The 20,933-nt window shown below is 41.5% G+C and overlaps 1 protein-coding gene across 3 annotated transcripts in view; it reads left to right on the top strand.

The window, feature by feature from the left end:
• Positions 1 to 20,933, top strand: part of bcas3 (BCAS3 microtubule associated cell migration factor) — a 410,031-nt gene that overhangs the window by 72,634 nt on the left and 316,464 nt on the right. For all 3 annotated transcript variants that reach the window (XM_074679630.1, XM_074679629.1, XM_074679631.1), the window contains exons 14-15: positions 751 to 884; positions 5,018 to 5,357. In XM_074679630.1, coding sequence (XP_074535731.1) covers positions 751 to 884; positions 5,018 to 5,357 — 474 coding nt within the window. The remainder of the gene's footprint in view (positions 1 to 750; positions 885 to 5,017; positions 5,358 to 20,933) is intronic.

Here is a 20,933-nt window from a genome sequence, read left to right as displayed (position 1 = left end):
GCAACAGAGGGAATACCAGAGGGCAGAGTAGCATCATGATATGGCTAACGGCGCTAACACCAGACACCAACGCCACATTGGAAGAACTTCACCTGCTGTGAGCAGACAGGATCTAGTAGACAGAGATGGAGCATGACTGCAGAAGCTCAGTCCTGGACCCTGTGGAGGTGGAGGCTGGCTGAACTTGGAGAATGATGGACGAGCTGTCAGCATCTATTTTCTCATGGACCTTTTTGTACCATACACCGTCTTACTTTTGTTTTTTTTTTTTTTTGCTGCTGTGACTCCTGAATGTCCCCTCAGAAATAAAGTCTATTCAATTCTATTCAATTCTATTCTATTCTATTCTATTCTATTCTATTCTATTCTATTCAATCCCTTGTTTACCTTTAATCCTTACATAGTGTTACCTTCACTGCATGGTTTTCTGTGACAGTGTTGAGGCCATTTTCTTTGACCCACGCTGGTAGATTATGAAGTCCAATTTATAACTCAAGGTCACATTAAAACCGGGACAGTATGCAAGGGTTAAAAGATACACACCAGAGGAAAAACACTGTTTCTTGAAAAAAGCATGCAGTTTACACATGTATCAGAGGTAAAGAAAAATCCATGCTATTTACAGAAAAATACAAGACAACTCACTGTTTAGGTTTGTTTTTTGTTTTGATAATGATGATGCTCTGTTATGTGTCGACGCTAACTGTCAGAGTGACTCCTAATGCTGATGACTGTGTATGTCTGTTGCAGGAATGCTGCTGGTGACTGCCGACACTCTGGGCCATGATTTTCACGTCTTCCAGATCCTCACCCATCCGTGGGCATCCTCGCAGAGCGCTGTTCACCATCTCTACACACTGCACCGCGGAGAAACTGAGGCTAAGGTCTTTAAGACACACACACACACAAACACACACCCACCTACACACATAAACATACTTATTAACAAAAAAATAAAAACAGCTTTGCTTCTGTTAAAATAACTCTGAAAAAGCATAATGGTTGTTGTGTTTAATAGAATAATCATTTTTACTAGTAAATGCCAGAGTTTATCGTAATGTTAAACAAAACCAGTCGATTGATACAAAAGTCTTTTAAAGCGGACATTTTTACGATGTGTTCATCTTGATTTTTCCCACATTATGATAAGCATATTTTAAACCACCCACAGAATGTGCAGGTTTGTATTATATCTTTACTTTAGTCAAAAGGCTCGGAGTGAACAAGTGAAGCGAACAACTGGGTCATGGTGTTTTCTGAATGATCCTCAGGCTGTTGAGATTTTTCAGAGCAAGTGCTTACTCAACAAAACCACTTCAGGCCTTGTTGGGTTCAGGATTATTGATGAGAAAAACACACTGTTACACATGCACACACTCACACTCACACACACACTCACACACCCTCACAGTTAATGTATGACCAAACGGCAGGTCCGCTGACCGGCTGCACACTGAGCCTGCTTTGATCCCACCCGTTGTAAACACCAAATGCCAGCCTCAGTCGAGTGCTTGGGCCAGAGGTTATCACTACACACACACACACACACACACACACACACACACACACACACACACACACACACACACACACACACACACACAGACACACACACACACACACACTTAGACACACAGCCGAGAGTGATAAAGTCTTCAGTTAGGTGGGTGGAGAGACGCCTTATCTGTCTCCAGCGGCCAAACATGCGGCTGGCTGTCAGTGACCTGAGGCCAGGTAAACAGACCTGAGGCTGATAACAGCTGAGAGTGACTGAAGGAGAGACGTGTGTGAGGAGAGCGGATCCAAGGGGGGAAACCAGAGAGAGCTGGTTACTGGTGTTCCAGAGCTTAACTTTACACACCCATGCCTCTGTGTGTCGATCAGTCAGCTTTCTGTGGGATCACCTGGTGTCTGTGGGATTAAACCTGATTTCTTTAGCACGTTATCTTATTCAGAGTGTTGATGTCTTCGCTTGATACCAGTCCCTCTGATCACGTTTTGCAGACTTAGTAAATCAGCATTTAACAGAATTTCTTCCTGAAAAAGTCAAGGTAATGTCAAGTCTAAGCACAGTTTTCTTGTATTATCTTAAAGATGTTGGAGCAACAAAGGAGCTGCTCTACATGGAAAAATGGGGCACAGCAATGCGCCTATTTACTGAGCTTAAACTGATTCCTCATGTGCATACATTAATCCTGTATCAGTGTGGTTTGTGCACAATGAAAACACATATTTTATCAAAACTGAGGCATTCTGTCATCTCTAAAACAAAAAGTTTGAGTGAGAATGACAAGATAAATGACAAAAAAACCTAGTGAAATATTAGGACTTAACTGAAACTAAGCCCATATGAGAGCAGCTAAGTGAGGCATGTCCAAAGCCAGATTGTCAGTAATTCCAGACTGTTAGATACAGGTGATGATATGTTACTTTAAGGACATTTTTTTCACATTTAACCAGACTTCCTCTAGCTAAACTGTTTCCACAGCATGCTCAGTAACCTCTTGATATTTTGATCCAGGCTTGTTTTCAGCTGCTCCTTTTCTTTTCACTGGATAAAGATGGATTAACACGTAGATATTTCTGTAAACAAGCTCAATCCGTTGGGAATGATGCACCCAGTCGGCCAGAACGTCAGCCTTACTGGGCTCAAGTGTTAATCAATCTCACAAACAAAGCTGTGTGAGCTGCTCTGCAGAGGCGACAATGTGCTGTAAGCTTATTTGTTGGTGAAAATAAATGACCAAGAGAAAACAGAAGGGTTGACGGCTTCCTTTGTTAGCCCTCCACCTCCTCAAACACGGCTTGACTCTCAGGAGCAGACACTGGAGCTGATAGGATCTCCCTGAGCATGTTAGACATGCAGGAAACCAGACAGAGAGAGTGCAGGAGATAATACAAGCAGAGGAGAAAGAGAGGTGTGCCAAAACAGCATCTGTCTTTTACCTCATCCTACAAAAAGAAATGAAAGGAAAATATCCAGGAGAGAGTTTAAACAAGGAATGTCCACTTTCTTTGTCAGCAAGTCTATCAGAGAGAGAGGGAGAGCTCTGTACCTGCAGGCCGCTCTCATCTCCTGCCAGCTCAGACGCTGTAATTGTCCCCAGCAATGACAGTTAATGAGGCATCCTCTGCATACCAGACGCTGATTTTACTTCACAAAGATGACTGAAAGAGGAGGAGGTCTGACCTCTGCCCGGCCTGATGAGAAAGAGCGACTTTGTGTGTGTGTCGTAATTGGTCGTAATCGACCTGTCAGAGCTCCAACTGTAAATTTCTGCTCAGACTTTACTGTCAGATGAGTTTTAACCTGCAGATGGATCACCTGAAGAGCTGCTGCAGTCCTAGTGTGACAACCACACAGGTATCGAATCTTATCTTAAACAGGAGGAATGTTTTCAGTCACATGCATGTGCCAGAGTCATTGCTGCACATTCCTGAGAGGCTGAAGAGCCTCGAGTGCAGACTGTGTGATGACATCCAGCCGTCAGAGATGCCAAGAAGACACGGAGGACATGTTAAATGCTTCAGATTTTCTTTTGTGTAATCAGTGAAACCTGGTGATAACTGGCTGCTCTCTTCACCTGACGAGACAATGTTAGATTATAACAAAGATATACGAAGGGGAGAAACTACAGAGAAGGATTACACACAAGTGTCTCTGAATGAGTCATAGGAATATTGATATGGTTTAAATGCATAAAACAACCAAAGAAGCTGACCACATCTTTATATATGGATTAGTCCAAACTACTATGTATTGGACAGTAGAGGCTCATCGTGTAGTACAGTACCGTGATGTACCATAATGTATCTTATGGTACCGTACCATATTATACTTCACTGTACTGTATTGTATCAAATTATGCAGTATTGTGTCTTATCATATCATATCAAATCCAATTGTATCATATGATCATTTTGAACAGTAACTATTCGTGCCGTACTATACCCTATTGTATTGTAATGTATTGTATCCTATTATATTGTATTACATTGTATAGTTCCGTACCATAAGGTATGGTTTACCGTATTGTTTGGTACTGTACTGAGTTGTAATGTATTGTAAAGTATGGTACTGTATAGTATTGTACCATATTTTTTAGTATTGTACCATTTAGTACCATACTGTAGATTATTGTTTGCTACCATTAATATCATATTGTATTGTATCATTTGGTAATGTATGTTATTGTACCATATCCTTTGATAGTGTGGAGTATTGTTTGGTATCATATCTTTTTGTACCGTTTTGTATCGAACTGCTGTGCGTCATTTTGTTTCATATAATTTCACACAATATCGTATCTTATTGTTTTGTGTTGTTTAATGCCATATTATTTGGTACTATATTGTTCTGTTACATATCATACAGTAATGTATCATCATGTCTCATTATATTGTTCTGTGCCACGCCTCATCATACCCTTTCTTAGCAAATCATTTGGTATCCTATCATGTTGGACTGTACCAATTTGTATTTTATCGTACCACATAACCTTGCTTGGTGTTGTATCATAAAGCATGATATCATATTGTGCTGTACTGTGTGAAATCGGATTATGTAGAGTTGTATGGTATCGTGTCATGTCACATATTGTTTAGAATTGAATTGCCTGGTATTGTTGATCACAGTGAACACAATGCAATAACATCCTAGATCACCTCCAATGATTTTGAGAGTCATAAAATTGTAACATTGGGCCCAGCAACTTTAATAATTTAGGTTGAAAAGTTTTTTAGAGGGCCTCGTCGGCCTAGTGGAGGCTATAGTCCCCGCCATCGTGGTGGCTCATTTGACTCCCATTTGCTTGTGTTTTCCCCCGCTGCCTGCTCCCCACATTCCCTGTCTCCCTTCAGACACTGTATCAGTAGATGAAACTTTAAGCCACTGTCAGTTGTGGACCCGACAGTGGCCTGAACCTTTTGATCCCGTCTATACCTGCTGTTCTAACAATACCTGTCCTTCATCCTCTCTTTCTATCCTGACCTTTGACCTTGTCCTCTCTATTCCCAGGTCCAGGACATGTGTTTCAGCCAGGACAGTCGCTGGGTTGCCATCAGCACCCTCCGAGGCACAACCCATGTGTTCCCTGTCAACCCCTATGGAGGTGCCCCCTGTGCCCGCACACACATGTCCCCCCGCGTGGTCAACAGGATGTCACGCTTTCAGAAGAGTGCAGGCCTGGAGGAGATTGAGCAGGAGCTGAACAGGGCGGCTGCTTTGGGAGGAGGAGCAGGTGGAGGAGGTGTTATCGGAGGAGGAGGATGCATCCTGGGTGGAGCAGGAGGCATCGGAGGTCGCTGTAGCCCCATACCTGGCCTGTCCAGCAGCCCCTCGGGGTCTCCACTGCATGGTAAGGAGGGATGGCAGAAGGGAGAGTGGAGGGCTCACTTCTGTGTGTTGTGTGATCTGAACCTATTTTCACAAAGTCACAAAACAACAAAGTCTCTTTCCATGAATCAGGTGTATTTATCTTAAATTTTCACAGCCATTTTAGCCTGTCCACGTCTGTTGAAGTTATTCCAAACTGTTTTATACCTAGACTCTAAACCAGATAAAACTAAGACCACATTTAAGAAAATGAAATGCTGAAATTACCTTTCAATTAGCCTTAATTCAACATTTATCTTGCTTTTTGCTCATCTCTCTGTGATTTTCCTGTGACTGCTCATCTCAGTAGCTCTTTTCCTGGTACTCTGAATCGTCCTTGTTTGTCAAACACTAACGCGGGCTGCTCACACTGTCTGCGTGTCCCTGCCTGACATACAGTAGACACACACTGATAAACACACACACTTTGTGTCCACTGCACTGCATGACCCAGAGGTGTTACTGAGTGTAAAATATCACAGGTCTCATTGGTCAATGATTTCCAGGAACGAGTTCACAGCAGCCGGATGGAGGTCGATAACTTGATCAACACTTCACAGAAACAGATGACTGGAAGCAGAAAAACGCCTGTTTCACATGACTTTGTAGAACTCTTTCATTGCACTGGATGGGTTTCTACAAAGGGGTGGAAATCAGATCCTGAACAGGTTAAAATACTGGATCTCTCCTCTGTAAGAGAAAGGCTGCAGTTTGGTCTTTCAGGGTGAACGTTCCAAATTAAGGGAGGTCCTTTTTTGTGACAGTCTCATCTTGTAATTTTAAGTTTTCATTTTCTAAAAGAGAGGGGGACTTTTTTAAACCAGGAAAGGCCTCTGTCCCACTCTCTCCAGTACCACCACGCTTATTATTTGCTGCATCAGTATTCAAGAAGAGTTGTTGGTTTACATGAGCCTTGGTTTGTTAAGTCATTGTCAAAATTGTTAGTTTACATTTACCTCTGAATATACAAACATGTATTTTTTGGCTGACCTTTCATACTCATGTGTCCATGCTGACATCTCTTTCTAAAGTAGACTGAAGAAGCTGCAGTGTTTGCATCAGGCTACCATGCATTTGGTTGATAATTTAATCAAATGTGAGTTTTGAGTCGGTCAGATGAGGTGAATGAACTGGAGGGCTCTCACAAACCAGATATATATATATGTAGAAAAACTTGGCTACACACTTCAGCTCTTGTTGTGTTTACCTAATCACATCAGTTGCTCTTTGGCACCTTGCAGTTCCAATGAGTTGCATTTCCCTTTAGCCACACAGGTGAAGACAGGTGGGAAGCTCAGTGATGAGCATCACCACTGGGTACCTCAACGGGAGCCAGGATTTCTTGATTTGCAGAATTAGTAGTTTTCTTCCATGAAGAGCTTGAACTGATTCATGTTGTTGGTAGCCTCTAAAAATCTTTGACCTGACTCCAGGCTTTGGTCTGCTCACTGGTTCAGAAGTTTTAATCTGTACATTAACAGATGGTTCGGTGTTGTTTTGTCACCTGTTGTGTGTGATTTGCAGCATGCTTCTTGCTGAACTAGAAGCTGTGTGTATCTGCTGTAGTTGGTACTAGATTGCTGGAACTGGTTAGGAGCACAACCCAGCAAAGCATGTAGAAGCACACACATACACAAGTCGACTAGATGAGCTGCTGTAGCAAATACAGACCAGGGGCAAGGCTGGTTTTACTCTTGGCTCTGGTCTCGGCTCTGCCTCTTTGCTGGTTTTTAGATCAGCTTGGAGTTAGTTTCATTAAGAATTTCCAGTATTGTGGAAAACTTTCCATCATTGGGTTTTATAATAATTCTCAATGGAGAGAAGAGTCATGTCATTGAGTATGAGCAAAGACAAAAAAAGCCTTATCTTTGTAAGGATTATTTTGTACAGTTGGCAGGGATGTACTGAAATATTCAGTAACCAAGTTTATTCGGCCGAATATTGCAAGAAGCCACATTTGGCCTTCAGTGAAGTGAGTTGAAAGCAAGGTTGAATAGTAGTGTGTGACACAATGACGCAATTAAACAACGTGCAGTGACATGGTGACCACTCACCTTCAGAAAATGTTGGCGGTGTGGAGATATTTTAAAGAGTTGGAGTGCGAGAAAAGAACTACAATTTGCAAAGAGTGTTTGACAAAACTAGAGTGAGTTTCTCCACAAAGACTTTTAACACTACCACTTAAATTTGCCATTTAAATACTGGCATGTTGAGTACAAGAGAGAAATGGCTGCATCGGCTCAGAAGAAAGTGTCTTGTCTCAGCACACCCACTCTATCTGATGTCTTTGAGGACAAAGAAGTTCGCTCAGGGCAAGAAAGTCATGGAGTTCATGGCTTTGGATGAATAACCGTTTAGTTTTGTGGAGGACACTGGCTTTCGGAGGCTTGTGGAGCACATTGAGCCTCGTTAATCTCAGCATCCACATTCGATATTTGGTATTCATCCCAACATTTATATTTTATCCGGCTTCAGCCACAAATTTTTATCACAGTGCATCCTCAGTTTAAAACTAAAATGGTTTTGTGGTCCCTTTTGGGGTCCGGTGTCTCGGCTGTTGCAGCCTGTTGCATGTCTGCTAGGTGAAGCAATCTACTGAAGTCAACCCTCAACTTTTTCTACTTTGCAGTCATTTGGACTCTAAAATGTTAAGAATTACAGCAGAGGTTTAAAATGCTGGATTCTTTAGATAACTCATATTCACAGTGATAGACAATGTTATCAATCTCACTTTTCATGGCCGACACCTTCCCCCAGAGCTGTTCCCAGGGCTTATTCTTCATATGTGTCCAGAAGGTGACAGGAGGTGCTGGGACCCAGAGGTCAGGGTCAAGTCATACTGTTATCTGCTCGCCCCAGAACTTGCTCTGCACCCCTGACTGCTCACACACACACTCACACACACTCACACTCATTCTTGTAAGACGGCGCCCTCGCTTCCTCTCTCCTTCCTGTCTTCCTCGTCTAGACCCGGACCCCTGTGTAACCCCTCACCAAAACACACACACACAGACACACACACACACACACATTCCTCCGCACTGTGAAAAATAGGCCATCAAACATTAAAAGCATGTCTGAGTTTGGAGAGTCACCGCTCGGCCGCGATGAGAGACGGAGAGCGACAGAAACATCAAAGAGAGGGAGGAGGTGAAAGTGAGCAAGAGAAGTAATGAGGTGCAATGGAGAAAAATGAAGGAGAGATAGAACAGGAGTAAAGGAAGGGAGCGACAGGCCCACGGAGAGAAAGATAAGTTTGTAGTAGCAGCTCTGAAAGCTGGGGTCTCAGGAGCAAGCTCGTAAATCACACTTAAGTTTCAAAGCAGAGCATTAGAGCCACCTGTCAACAATTAGTCCTCACAGTGATACCTTATTGACCGTGTGTGTGTGTGTGTGTGTGTGTGTGTGTGTGTGTGTGTATGCCTGAAGAAGATAAACTGTCGATGGTGTTTTCTGCTAAAGTACAAGAAAGGAGCAGGGCACGATCAAAGATGGACGTTGTGTTTGAGTGAAGTTTTCTTAACATTTTGGAGGAAAATTGAAGGTTTTCATAACGCTGATATTTTACAGAGTATGATAGAGTCCACAGGAAATTGAAGTCAGGTTTCACACCGCTTTTATCAAGGTGTTAATCCAAACCATACACACACTCTCTCTCCTCCTGATAAAAAACACACAGAGCCGCTCGCTGTGTGAACCCTGAGTCACTCTGGGCGCCCTCACTGTTACCGACACGTTTCTGTGTGTCTGCCTCAGTGTGATTTAATGTTCTTTTATTTTGAAAGGGAGTAGCCTAAAATGTATTTGGCCTTTCAGATTAACAGCTTCTTTTGTTTCCGGTTCCCTTTCAGGAACATCAAATCAATTAACCCAAAGGTTCAACCCAAACTTTTTACAGCTCAATTTTTAACAATAGTCGTGTTTACATCAGAAAACAGGTGTTTGAATTTTAGAGGAGAGGGTTCTCCAGCAACAAGAGCAGAGCTTCACTGCTCGACTGGGGCTGGTGGAGAAGATGGTCTCTGCCTTTAAGGTGTGAACATTTACAAAGAAGTGCCTTTACACGTCTGAGTGTTACTTTATGTTCACAAAGGGCTATTTATTGAAAGTTATGTTTGTTTTTTGATGTGTCTTTGTTTACATTTTATTCCAAGAAAGACACAGCATGTGATTGCTGGATGAAACGAAAAATCTTAAGGCTTGGACACATTACACAATTCTCCAAAACTTGACACATTTAGAGACCACACACTTGATGATGACAAAAGACAGATCGCACAAGATTTCTCTCTGCTGATCTTACAGTGTGTGGTCTGCACTCTGAGGACACCACACACTAACAGATTTTTCAGCAGAGCTTCAGCTTCTTCACACTCAATATTCCAAATCTCGCATAGTAAAACGCAACTTCACTGTAAAGAAACATGACAGACGTATGAGAAAAAGCAAAGATGTTTGTTTTCAAACTCTAGAATTTCGAAAAAAAAACCACAAAAGAAAGGGGATTATGGAAAAGGTTGTGGAGACGGCGAGGATATGGGCTGTATGAATAACAATGTGAGTTATTGGTGAGTAATGTCGTTTTGAGTATTACAGACAGATTTCTTACTTCCTCTTCGGTCAGTCAGCTGAGTCAGCTCGCGTCTTGATTGGCTTTGCTCCGGTACATGTGACATTACACGCTGTACCTGCTTGGCTTCTCTAAGAGGGCCCCACACACTACAGGATTTTTAGTAGCAAATATTAAACGTGTTCATTATCTACCGTCTCTGAATCAGAGGCCTTCCGAGCAGCTCTGACCAGAAGAAATCACACTTAACACACCACAGGAAAATCACACATGATGTCATCAGACAATTGGGCCTTTGCTGGCTTTGATTGTAAGGGGGAGATCAGTACAAAAATCAGTCTGATTATCCTGTAGTATGTACCCGCCTTTAAGTAAAGCAACAGCTGCTTTAAGAATATCAATGCTACCATTGTTGTCTACTTCCGCAAGCAATAACACCCTCCTACTTTTGTTCCACTTTAATTGGTGTGAACACGGGCTGGTTCGCTAAAAATCACCAAGGTTCGGAGAACTCCAGAACCAGAACCAGAGGTGGTCGTTCAAACTCAAAGTACTTAAGTGAAATTTTGATTCGATTTGACTCAAAGTGCAAAGTACTCCATCTTGTTAAAAGATCTATCTGGTAGCTCTTTATAGTGAGAAGAGCTTTGGTGTCTTCTTTTCCATCTCTGCAGGAAGTGAAAAAAGTTAATGCACTGACTAAACCTGACAGCTAAAACTCATTTCTCTAGATGTAGAATTCAATTCAAAGTGGTTTTCAATCAGCGTTCTTGAGTTGAAGAATTCAGTGAGTTTCTTCATGTAAATTATTAGTTTTAAGAGCTGTCCTGTTGAGAAGTTAAGTCAGTGATAAATCTAAATCATAGGAAACTCTTGCACTTTCTACAGCACTGGCACTCTCAAAATAAAGCTCTGTAAATCATCAAAATGAGAAAAGTGAGCATATCGAAGCAGGTCATTGACAGTTCAGCACTGAGATTTCTGTGGTCAGAGGTCAGCAGGTCTGTGTGTGTGTGTGTTTCTGTTAATTTGAAGATAACTTGTCTCCAGGGCATCCTGCCACATGTAAATTTAGAAACCCAGCCCCCTCCACCACTACCGCTGATAAAAAACTCCATAATTTGTGTAATTTTCCCCGGATGCAAACACATTGAGTCACATTTGCTTTTGTGTCCGCCTTCCGCCTGTTTTTGCACGCCGGGTGTGAATTTAGGAGGTTTTTCTTAGGCTGGCAGAAAGCAGCAAGGGTGAGGCAAGCCGGGGCCGGGCCACCTAGCCACAACAGCTGCTCTGTGATTGTCGCCAGTGAGGACAGCGTTGATTTTTGGGAAGGAACTGTAGAAAAGTACACATCCTTCTCAAAGCTGCCAGCCCGGCCGCCAGCTGGACTAAAAATAGGGGCTGCAATTGGCCGTCTTCTTGTCACTGTTAAAATCTGGGACTGGCTATTTACAGCCTGTATACAGTACATTTTCTCCACCCCCATCCTTCTCTCTCCTGACTCTTTCCTCTGTGTGATCAATGTATTGTCATTTGAGGTGATGACCCATGCCGTGCCCATCCCACGCCGCACAGCGCGGTTTGTCTGCGGCCCAGCGCATACAAGGCCTGATTAGTAAGTAGAGTTTTTCAGCGCAGGGCAGAGGTTACTGAGGCTATACCAGGCACATGGCAGCCGCTGGGGAGTTTTATTACTCAGATGGTTTTCAGATCCAGCCGCAGTACTGTGTAATACAGTGGCGAGCGGTGCAAACAGGTTTACAGCGCTCCAAAAACAACTTGATTCATTTGATCTGAGTTTCTCTGTTAAGGCCTGTACTTAAAGAGGGAAGATGAAAATTAAACTGATATCTACAGATCTGGGTCACTTAGTCCAAGGGATGTTTGTCAGAAAATATGGTCAAGAAAGCTATTTTAACTGTGGTAAAAAGGGAAGAAAGAAGAGTTAAAAAGAGCAAACCGTATTATGTGTTTGATGAATTTAGTTTAACATGTTTTTTACAGGTTAATTGTTTTTATCTCAAGTAATGATGATTAACAATATTTTATTCACGGGGAAAGCTGTTTATTGTTGAAAACAGGGTCTATAAATACCTCCTACACAAGGAGCTCTTCAGGTGGGCTTCCAGTAGCTGCTAGCCCAAGCCTGCATTAGCTGTACTGTTTTTAGGAAAGGGTTTCTTCTGTGTTAAATGTTCATAAGGGTTTTTGGGAGCAGAATTATCCGTGGATGTGTCTATTCTTGAAAAGAAACAGGTCCAGTGACGAAAAGGAGTAAAACCTTTGATAAAGCAGCTTCAGGTTAGAAACGAGTGTTTCTTCGGTGGTCTTTGGTGGAGTCAGTAATAAGGCGTCCAGCAGAGCTGCTGTAAACATCTGAAGATGATGTTTTATTATTATTTGTTGTTGAAAATGCCGTCATGTCTGAGGGAAACTGGCTATAAATCTCTCGCTTTTATTCATATTTATTTTATTACTCTTCTATTAGAAACATCCATTTTCACTCAGATTAGTCAATCTTTGAAGTTGGGAGTAGCTGTTTTATCCAACATGTATGTCGAGTGCCTTGAAACAAAGCAGATTATTTTCATGTCATTGTCGGTGTAAAATTGGATCTGTATTCTAATCAAAAAGTGTTTCTTATATTTACATTTGTTTTATTGAGGTCCCCCACTTTGAGCTCAGAGATCGGTTAAATGTCTTGCTTGCTTCACTCTTCTGACAGTTATGACTTTGCCTGCGTTTTTTAAAGATGCCTGGTTGCCTTTCGTGAGTACACAAACTTACAAAGCGCTGGTCACACACTTCCCAACCATTAAACATCAACACGAGGCTATTAGTCAGTTCAACAGATTTGTTTCCTCACCGTGCAGGAGCCCTGGTGGTCCAATCGCTGGGCCATCTGGGCCCTGGCGCTGGTTCAGAGAGAAGCCGGGGGAGGCACAAAAACAAGGTGTGACGGGAAACTGTTAATTCACTTGTTGATAAAGGGACACTTCCTCTCTGCTATTAGAGGCTGACGGCTTGCTTATTTGGGTTTGGGACTTTTGTTTTATCTCGCCTCCCTCCTCCCCTCCGTCAGTCATCGGCCTGTGGTGAAAAACAGCGACACTCGGCAGAGGTCGATGCCAAGGAAACATTACCTCATAGTTGCTGGTGTGTGACACGTATGTACAGGACCTTGCTGTGACCCTGTTTTTCACTGTACGCTTACTGTACGTTAAACAGTGACAGAAACATGAAGAAACCTCTCACACAGACTGCAGATGAGTTAGGCAGAGTTAGCATGTCCAGTTCAGAAACGTGTAAACAGAGAGAAACAGAGAGAAACAGAGAGATGGATGACTTGTCCAGATTTCAGTCAGCATGATGAGCTGTCTGCGTTGGATCAGGGTCCAAGCTGAGACCGGCTGAACCAGCTTTTATTAATCCACCACAGGCCCACCATGCTCACCATCCTCTTTAATTTAAACCTGTTTTTCCCCTCTGCTTTCTCTGAAATCCTTTAAGAGTTTCTGTAAAGTCACTGCTCACACAGGTAGTCACGCTCACACCACATCCTCAACAACACTTTTCAGTAGTTTGACTCTTTTTCAAAGAAATATGTCCATTTTTTTTTTCGTTTTTAAAGTTTGAACTGAAATAAATGTTTTTGAAATAAGCAGACATATTCTCCAGGGAAAAGAGGTGTGATATGCACAAACGCTCCAGAACAGCTTTTAAATAGGCCTTGTGCTGCAAATGTTTTGTGCATAATTCAACCCAAGAAAATGGATAAAACAAAACTTCAATGCTTCACTTTATTAAGAATATTGGATATTAAAAACTACTTTTTGTTTAAATAAAAAAATCTATGAAATAAGTCAGATAGTCTCACAAAAAACTGGTTTGAATGCAAATATTGGTCTCATCAGTTGCTCCACTTATCTGTACATTGACCTGGCCAGCCCTCACACACTGCCATGATAGCGAGGGTATGAAAGAGGAGGGGACGTAGTGAAGAGTAAAGGAGTACAAAAGCCGGACTCAATCTGACAACTAAACCGCCTTTATAAAGCCATTTTCTGAGAATACAGTTGTAAATTTTGCAGAGACATTACCAGCTTTTAAGCAGCCCAAAAATATTGTCTATGAAGTGAAAAAAGTCATCTTTTTTCTAAAGATAGTTGTCTTCAAAAGGAGGGACCATCTTATTTTCTGCTGCCAATTTTGCTTCTTTGCAGCATCCAACAATAAAAACATCTAGTTTTGTCTTGTGTTATTTATTTTGATAGTAATAAAGATGTTTAAGGCTACAAAACATAGACAGTTGTACTTGAAATTGGTCAGCTCAATAGGAAGAAAATCTGCAAAAATAACAAAAGATAACCGCAGGCCGTCATGAACAGACATAGTCAAGCATTATCAAGAAGTTCAGTGGGACAAAGGTTTGCATATTTAGAGGATTTTCTCTTTCTTTATATCTTCAGAAAAAAGGTAAACTGATAATTACTTTGGTGTAAAAATGGAGCATTTCATTTCTGTTTTGGTATTTTCAAGTCCAAAACATACCCAACTAGCCCAAGAAGGAAACAAAACAACTCATTTGTCATGTGTCAGATAATCTTTGGCCTTCAAACAGCCGGGGAGAGATAATTCTGGAAGTCAGGAACCAAAGTTATCAGTTCCCTCCTCTAGTTCGTCTTCTCCTTCGCCTTACACGTGCGCACACACACGGACACTCACCCCTGACATTCAGTTCACACTTTTTATCAGCGACAACAGCCGGGCTTCCTTTCTTCCATCACTGCACATTTGTTTTCTTTCTGTGTTTTAGTGGGAAGCTGCAAATAAACAGGAAGAGGAAGAGAATTTGGGGAAAATCAGGAAATCGATTTTGTCTTTGCCAGAATTAACTCAAGTTGATTCATTTTCTAATTTCTCTCAAAACCCTTTTATGGTATTATCTTTAATGCATTAAACATGACTTTTAAGACCTTAAAGAGGAGTGTTTGAATCCTGAGGTCCCTCTAAATGAGTGGTTTGTAGTTTTAAAGCTTAAAAGGAGGTTTTTGTGTGTTAGTACCAGAGTTGTCCTCCATGTGGCGCTGTTTGGTCAGGATTCCCAGCAGAGGGATTCAGAGGGAGGAGCAGAGCAGCTGGCCCTGTGCACAGACACACAAACACACTCACACACACACACACACACACACACACACACACACACACACACACACACACACACTTAGAAAGAGGAAAGGACCTGTGAAGCCTGAGTTGAGCTGTTTTTTGCCTTGATACAAATCTAACAACAGAGGAAGACGAAGGGGGAAATTTCTCCAGCTTCTTTAATGAATGCTCACTTCCTCCAGCTAAAACAACTCACAGGCCTCCTCTGAGCTTTTTTATGAGGCTGTCTGAACACTTTTAAACGTAGACAACTCTCAGCTGCTGTTATTTATTTTCCTTTTTCATCATTGGCTCCAAAAGAAGGTGCAGAGACCTTCCTCTTCCTTCTCTTTTTTCTGATCCAGTATCGCGTTTACTTCATATTTATGAATAATTTCATCTTTAATTACAACATTCAAACAACAAAACGCTCTGTAAGAGGAGCAGATGTTCTTATGAAAGCTTTTTCTTCTGTGCTGGATGTGCCACACAGTGGAGAGGATTAGGCTTTGTGCATTACTCAGTACATTTGATTTAACAGTAGTGTGCCATCAAAGGTAAGCTCGTGTTAGCGGCTTGTGTGTGCAGCGGGCTCCGTCGGCTGTGGTCGGCAGAGGAGCCAGAGCCCGGCTCTCGGCTTGAGTCAATAAACGGAGAGCTCAGCGCAAAACCACACTGCAATCGAACAAGCTGTTTACCCTGAAAATTAGCCTTCCCCTCTACTTTCAGGGCTTTTAAAGCGACCAAAAATACACAGTTTGAGGAATATGTATCTTGGCCGACGTTGAGCTTCACCGTAGACCTCTGTCCTCTTTTCTTTTCGTTTCTTTCTTTCTTTCTTTTTTTTTTTTATAGGAAACCCTAATAACTCAATCTCCACAACCACTAAACCCTCTTATCACCGGGTGCTCGCCGCTGCACTCATCATTATTTGATTTGCAAAATTGGAAGGTAGAGATAAAGAAATAAAGCTGCCTTGCCATTACACACAGACGGCACTTGTGGCTTCCAGCTTATTTCCTTACCATGTGAAAAGTGCAGGCTGTGAAAAGCCAAAGCCTTCTATTGTCGCTGAATCAATAGGCTTTACATCCCGCCTTTGTCCGGCTGATCTTCTTTATTCATCTCACTGCTGTCCCTCGTTTAAAATCTGTTTTTAAAGCCTTCACAAGTGTCTGTGTGTCAGCCTTTTTACAGGTTATGCAACGTATTATGTTACAGTTTGTAGTTCGTGCAGAATATAATCCAAATGTCACTCTCTTTAACATTTTTACCTCTCAAATTCTAATCTTTTTGAGTTATACTCTGTATTGTTATGTATTTATGGATTTATCCCCTTGAATCTGCACAGAGGACCTGCTGAGACCAGGGCCTCTGTTCTAGGCTGACCTGCAGCAAGATGAGCAAAACAACACATTTCTCTCGTAAAGGAGATTTACCCCTGAGCACTCGCGTTTCTCCCCAGTGTTTGGGTCATTTTATACACAAATCTTGCGACATTAGTGGAAAAATCTGAGCTAATCTGAAAGTTTTTTGTGGAATTAACTAAATCTAAAAGGGAAGGAGCAGAATGGAAATTGCAACATATGAAACACTGTAATTCTCACCTTGATGAAAACAGTCAACCAAATCATTTTTCAGTTTGTTTAATTTGTGCCTCACCTGCAGAATAAAACTCACAGATTTAAATTTTTCGGTGTGATTCTGCAGAGAGCCCTCTCATCTCTTGTAATCCCCGTTTTCCTGCATCACCTGTAAATATTTCTGACGTGCTGTTTATTTCATCGATGATACTGTCAAAGCTGCACTGCTCAGTTTGCGTCTGTCAAACTTCATAATACTGAGCTGTCAGTCAAGTTTTACTATTAGTGAAATAAAATCAGTCTGCTGTGGTAATCTGAAAACATTTCCTCTCCTCTTCAAAAACCTGCAGGAGAATCAGCATCATTCTCCGTTTTGACATTAAGATTGTGAAGGAAACATTTGGAAACCTTTCAGTTTGATGAGATCATTTTCATAAAGACAGCGGAGGATGTCCTGTGACAGTCTCATTATCTCTCTCATTGTTTCCTCTCCTTCAGACGGCAGGGTTAAGGAGGAGCGATCAGAGGCAGACAGAGTGACGTATTCAGCCCGACTCCTCTCTGACCGGGAGGTTGGCTGAGGAGGCTGGAGGCTAAGGAGATCACAGATAAACAGAGATCAAATTAAAGACTTTAAAACATCATATAAAGTTAGAAACAAAAAACTGAGTCTTAAACAGGATGTTTGTGAGTTTGTGGAGATATTTTGTTGTATTGACACCTCTGAAGTCCCATTCTGTGAAAAATGATCACACCTCATTAACAACCTCCATTCATCCCGACTGAAACAGAAACAGTGGAGGTTATCGCGGGAAACTTTTAGGGCAAAGTAGCTGCAGAATATGATCAGAATTATTACTTTAATATCTAATAAGCCACAAACATGCACGCAGTGAAGAAACCTGTCATTAACAAACATGTGCCTCAGGTTTATTGAGAAAAATGTGCAATTCATCAGAGATGCACTATTTTAAGATGTAAGATAAAAGATGCTACAGATAAAATTATATATTTATTTATTGTAGTATTTTACCATCAAATGTGTACACATGCATAAAAAAAAGTTAAAGAAATCTCTAAAGGAGTTACAACAGTTTCGAAGTCCTGTGTTGACATTTAACTAACAATATTCTAAAAATAAGTAATCATAGTCTTAAAAACACCCAAAATGTTGTAAAATCACCTTCAATTTGCAGCTTTTTTGCTTTTTTTTAAATTATTTTGTGCCCAGCTTTAATTTTATTATATATCATATAGTAGACACTGAAAACATTACACATTTACAGGAAATAAAAGAGTATTCTTATGCCAAAAGTCAATTTTTGCACACATTTCTGAAAATCCTTTAAGGTAATAGTTTACCTTGAAATCAGATATTAACAAACATACAAGAATATTCTGTATAATAATAATCCTGATGATACTTTCCTCTTGTTTTAGTTGTTCTCTGACTCTAGTTAAAGGAAGTTGAAGTTATTTTTGAATTTAAAAAATTGCTGGTGTTCACGTGGGAGTGAGAAACGGTGAAGGACATCTGATTCCTCCTCTCTCTTCCTCCCTGCTTGCCCTGCTAAATTGGTTAGTAAGGGTGTATGTTGTGCTTGTGCATGTGTGTACTTGTGTGCACTGCCTCCCTTATAGACACACACACACATGCACACACACTCTGCCTCCTCCCCCACCCTCTCTCTGGTTCTTTCCTCCCCAAACATCCAATCATTGGCTGTAACCCGTGCCTCTTCACTGTGAGGTACGAGCTCCTTGACCCAAATCAGATGATGGCTGCACAGACACACACATGTACACACTCTTTACACACACAAATGGTAAGAGTGTGGGTGTCATCTGATCCAGTGGAGTTGTCTGAGCCCCCACCCACCCACCCCATCCCCCTGGCCCCCCTCAGCTCTTCTTTCTGGTGACTCAGTCCTGTCTGATGAAGCCTTGTAAATACTGACATGCTGTAAACTTGTAGATCTGATTTCAGGGGGCCGTTTGCGAGCGTTCCTTTCACCTGATTGTTTTCTCATGATCATGTTTGCTTTCTTCTCGGATGTGTGTTTTTGTGTGCAGACATGTTCTGCTTCTGTTAGCTTTCTCTGTGAGCATTTCCCTCCACCACTGCTAAACATGCGCTTAAAATCTCGCTTCCTGGTATTCTCTCAGCTCTCAAATTTGATAAAGAACTATAAAAATCCTGTCCTGGGATTTTTATTTTCCTGCTGTCATCTTTTTTTTTTAGCTCCTGACATGAGAAACATCAATAAAAACACGAAAAAGCGTCCAGAAATGTTCCCAAATACGGCTGTTAATAAAAGCTCCCCCGTTAGCTTGCGGTTTGGGAGCGGGGGACCGGGCAGGAAGCCATTTTCACACAGGCCGGCCTGACCTCGACTCTCAACTCTGACTGAAAATAGAAGACGAGATGTGAGCTGGAGAAAAGAGAGCAGAGAGGAAAGAGAAACTCAGACGGTAGATCCCTGAGCTGCGGCTTTACCTGGGAGAGAAAGAAAAAAGGAAGAAGAGGAGGAGAAAAAAGAGCTGATGGCTTTTCCACCAGTCTTCCGATTCCTTTGCTAAACAGTAAATCTTGTGAAGTTTATTTTCTTTGCAGCATCTGTGTTTTATAAGGGCTCTTTTAATTTGTTTTTACTCTGTCCAGTGGGGGATCCCCGCTCCTTCTTCTTCTTCTTTGTGTTCAACCCTTTTTAGCCCTCCTCTCCGCCTCTCCTCTCCTCCCTCCTGTTTTCTCTTCTCTCTCTTCTCTTCCTCTGCCTGTGGAAGTGAGTGTTTTAATAATGATACTTTAGGGAATTGGGATGGTAGAACAGCTTTCTCCTCCCTCCCCTCCTCCCTTTTTCATTCTTCTTCTTCCTCTCCGCGGCTGTAATCCCTCCCTCCTTTACATGTCTGGGAAACTTGGACCATTGAGGAATGAATGGAAGAAAATGTAACCGACTCGAACAAAAAAACACACACTACACAGATATTTAGCTTCTTTTAACATCTGTAGTGGAAATAGTTCAAACACTACTTAAAATGCAAAAAACACCAAAACATTTTTGAATTTGTAAAACACAAGTTTTTATTACGAAACTTTATCAGGAAGTCAAAAACATTTCACTTCAAATCAAAAAGGGTTGAAGTGACTTATGAAATAAAAGCTCCTAATTTTAAATGTCTGCATCTGAATGCTGAAAAACTCTGTAAAGAGCGGTGACTTCAGACTTTGACAGTATTAAGTTATATTCATTTATTGGATGCAGTCTCCTGTCTGTTGTCCTGGAGTCAAACGACAGGAAGCTCCACCTGTCACTCAAAGAATCCACGCCCCCTAGAAATGCATAACATGCAAGGTATCACATATCTTTACTTGGTGGTTATGAGGCTAGAAAACTGACAGGCTGAGACATAAACACCTGATCAAAGATTCACGGCCAGTTGAAAATGCAAGAATTTACATTTTGCTCTGTTGGATCTTAAGAAGATTTAAGTAAAGTCTCAAAATGCAAAAAGAAGAAATTGGAGTGGGACAAAAAAAAGAAAAAATTAGTAAGTAATTTATTGAAAACAACAATTAAAGTGAAATAAGCTGTTCAGAACCCCGGATCATGATGGCGCCAGTAACTTTGGAAGCCATCAGGACCGTCAAGGTTCAAGTTTTTGTCTTCAGAGAATAAAACTTTCTTCCACTTTATAGTTTTGGCAGTTTTGTGGAGACAAGGCCTTTTTAGACGTTTTTTTTTAAGCCTTTCTCTCACAGATGTCGGCTGATGGTTATTGAGCTGCAGTCAGCACCAATAACAGCCATGATTTAGCCCAAGGACCGCCCTGTGTCTTGATGGACAGCCAATCATATTCTCCGGCTCAGTGCTGGTGAAATTCTTTTGGGTCTCCCTCTTGACTTTTTTGTTCTATAACCCTCAAGATCTTAGAAGAAATTTAAAATGACTGTCTTACTGTGTCCAACCTCAGCAGCGATAACATGCTGTGAGAGGCCTTGCTAATGCAGCTCAACTGTCCAACCACGTTCAAAGAGAGAAAGCTTTTTGCCTTTGCCATCAAGACGTCTTGGCAGAGTGAATACCTGACAGAAAATTACACTTGAGTCAACACTTTTGTGTGGATTTTGTCTTTCAAAGGCTGTGGTCTTAAAATTTTGATGAGCTGATAACCTGAGTATTTCAGTTTGATTGTTGTTAGCAATAAATTGATTACTAGTTTTTTGTTTGTTTGTTTTCCTTTGGTCCCACTCCCA

This window comes from Halichoeres trimaculatus, unplaced genomic scaffold, assembly GCF_033239565.1.
Source record: "Halichoeres trimaculatus isolate MK-OKI-2021-1 unplaced genomic scaffold, fHalTri1.1 fHalTri1_scaffold_9, whole genome shotgun sequence".
NCBI classification, from domain to species: Eukaryota; Metazoa; Chordata; class Actinopteri; order Labriformes; family Labridae; genus Halichoeres; species Halichoeres trimaculatus.
The sequence above is the reverse complement of the archived record's forward strand: the minus strand, read 5'-3'. Positions and strand labels throughout refer to the sequence as shown.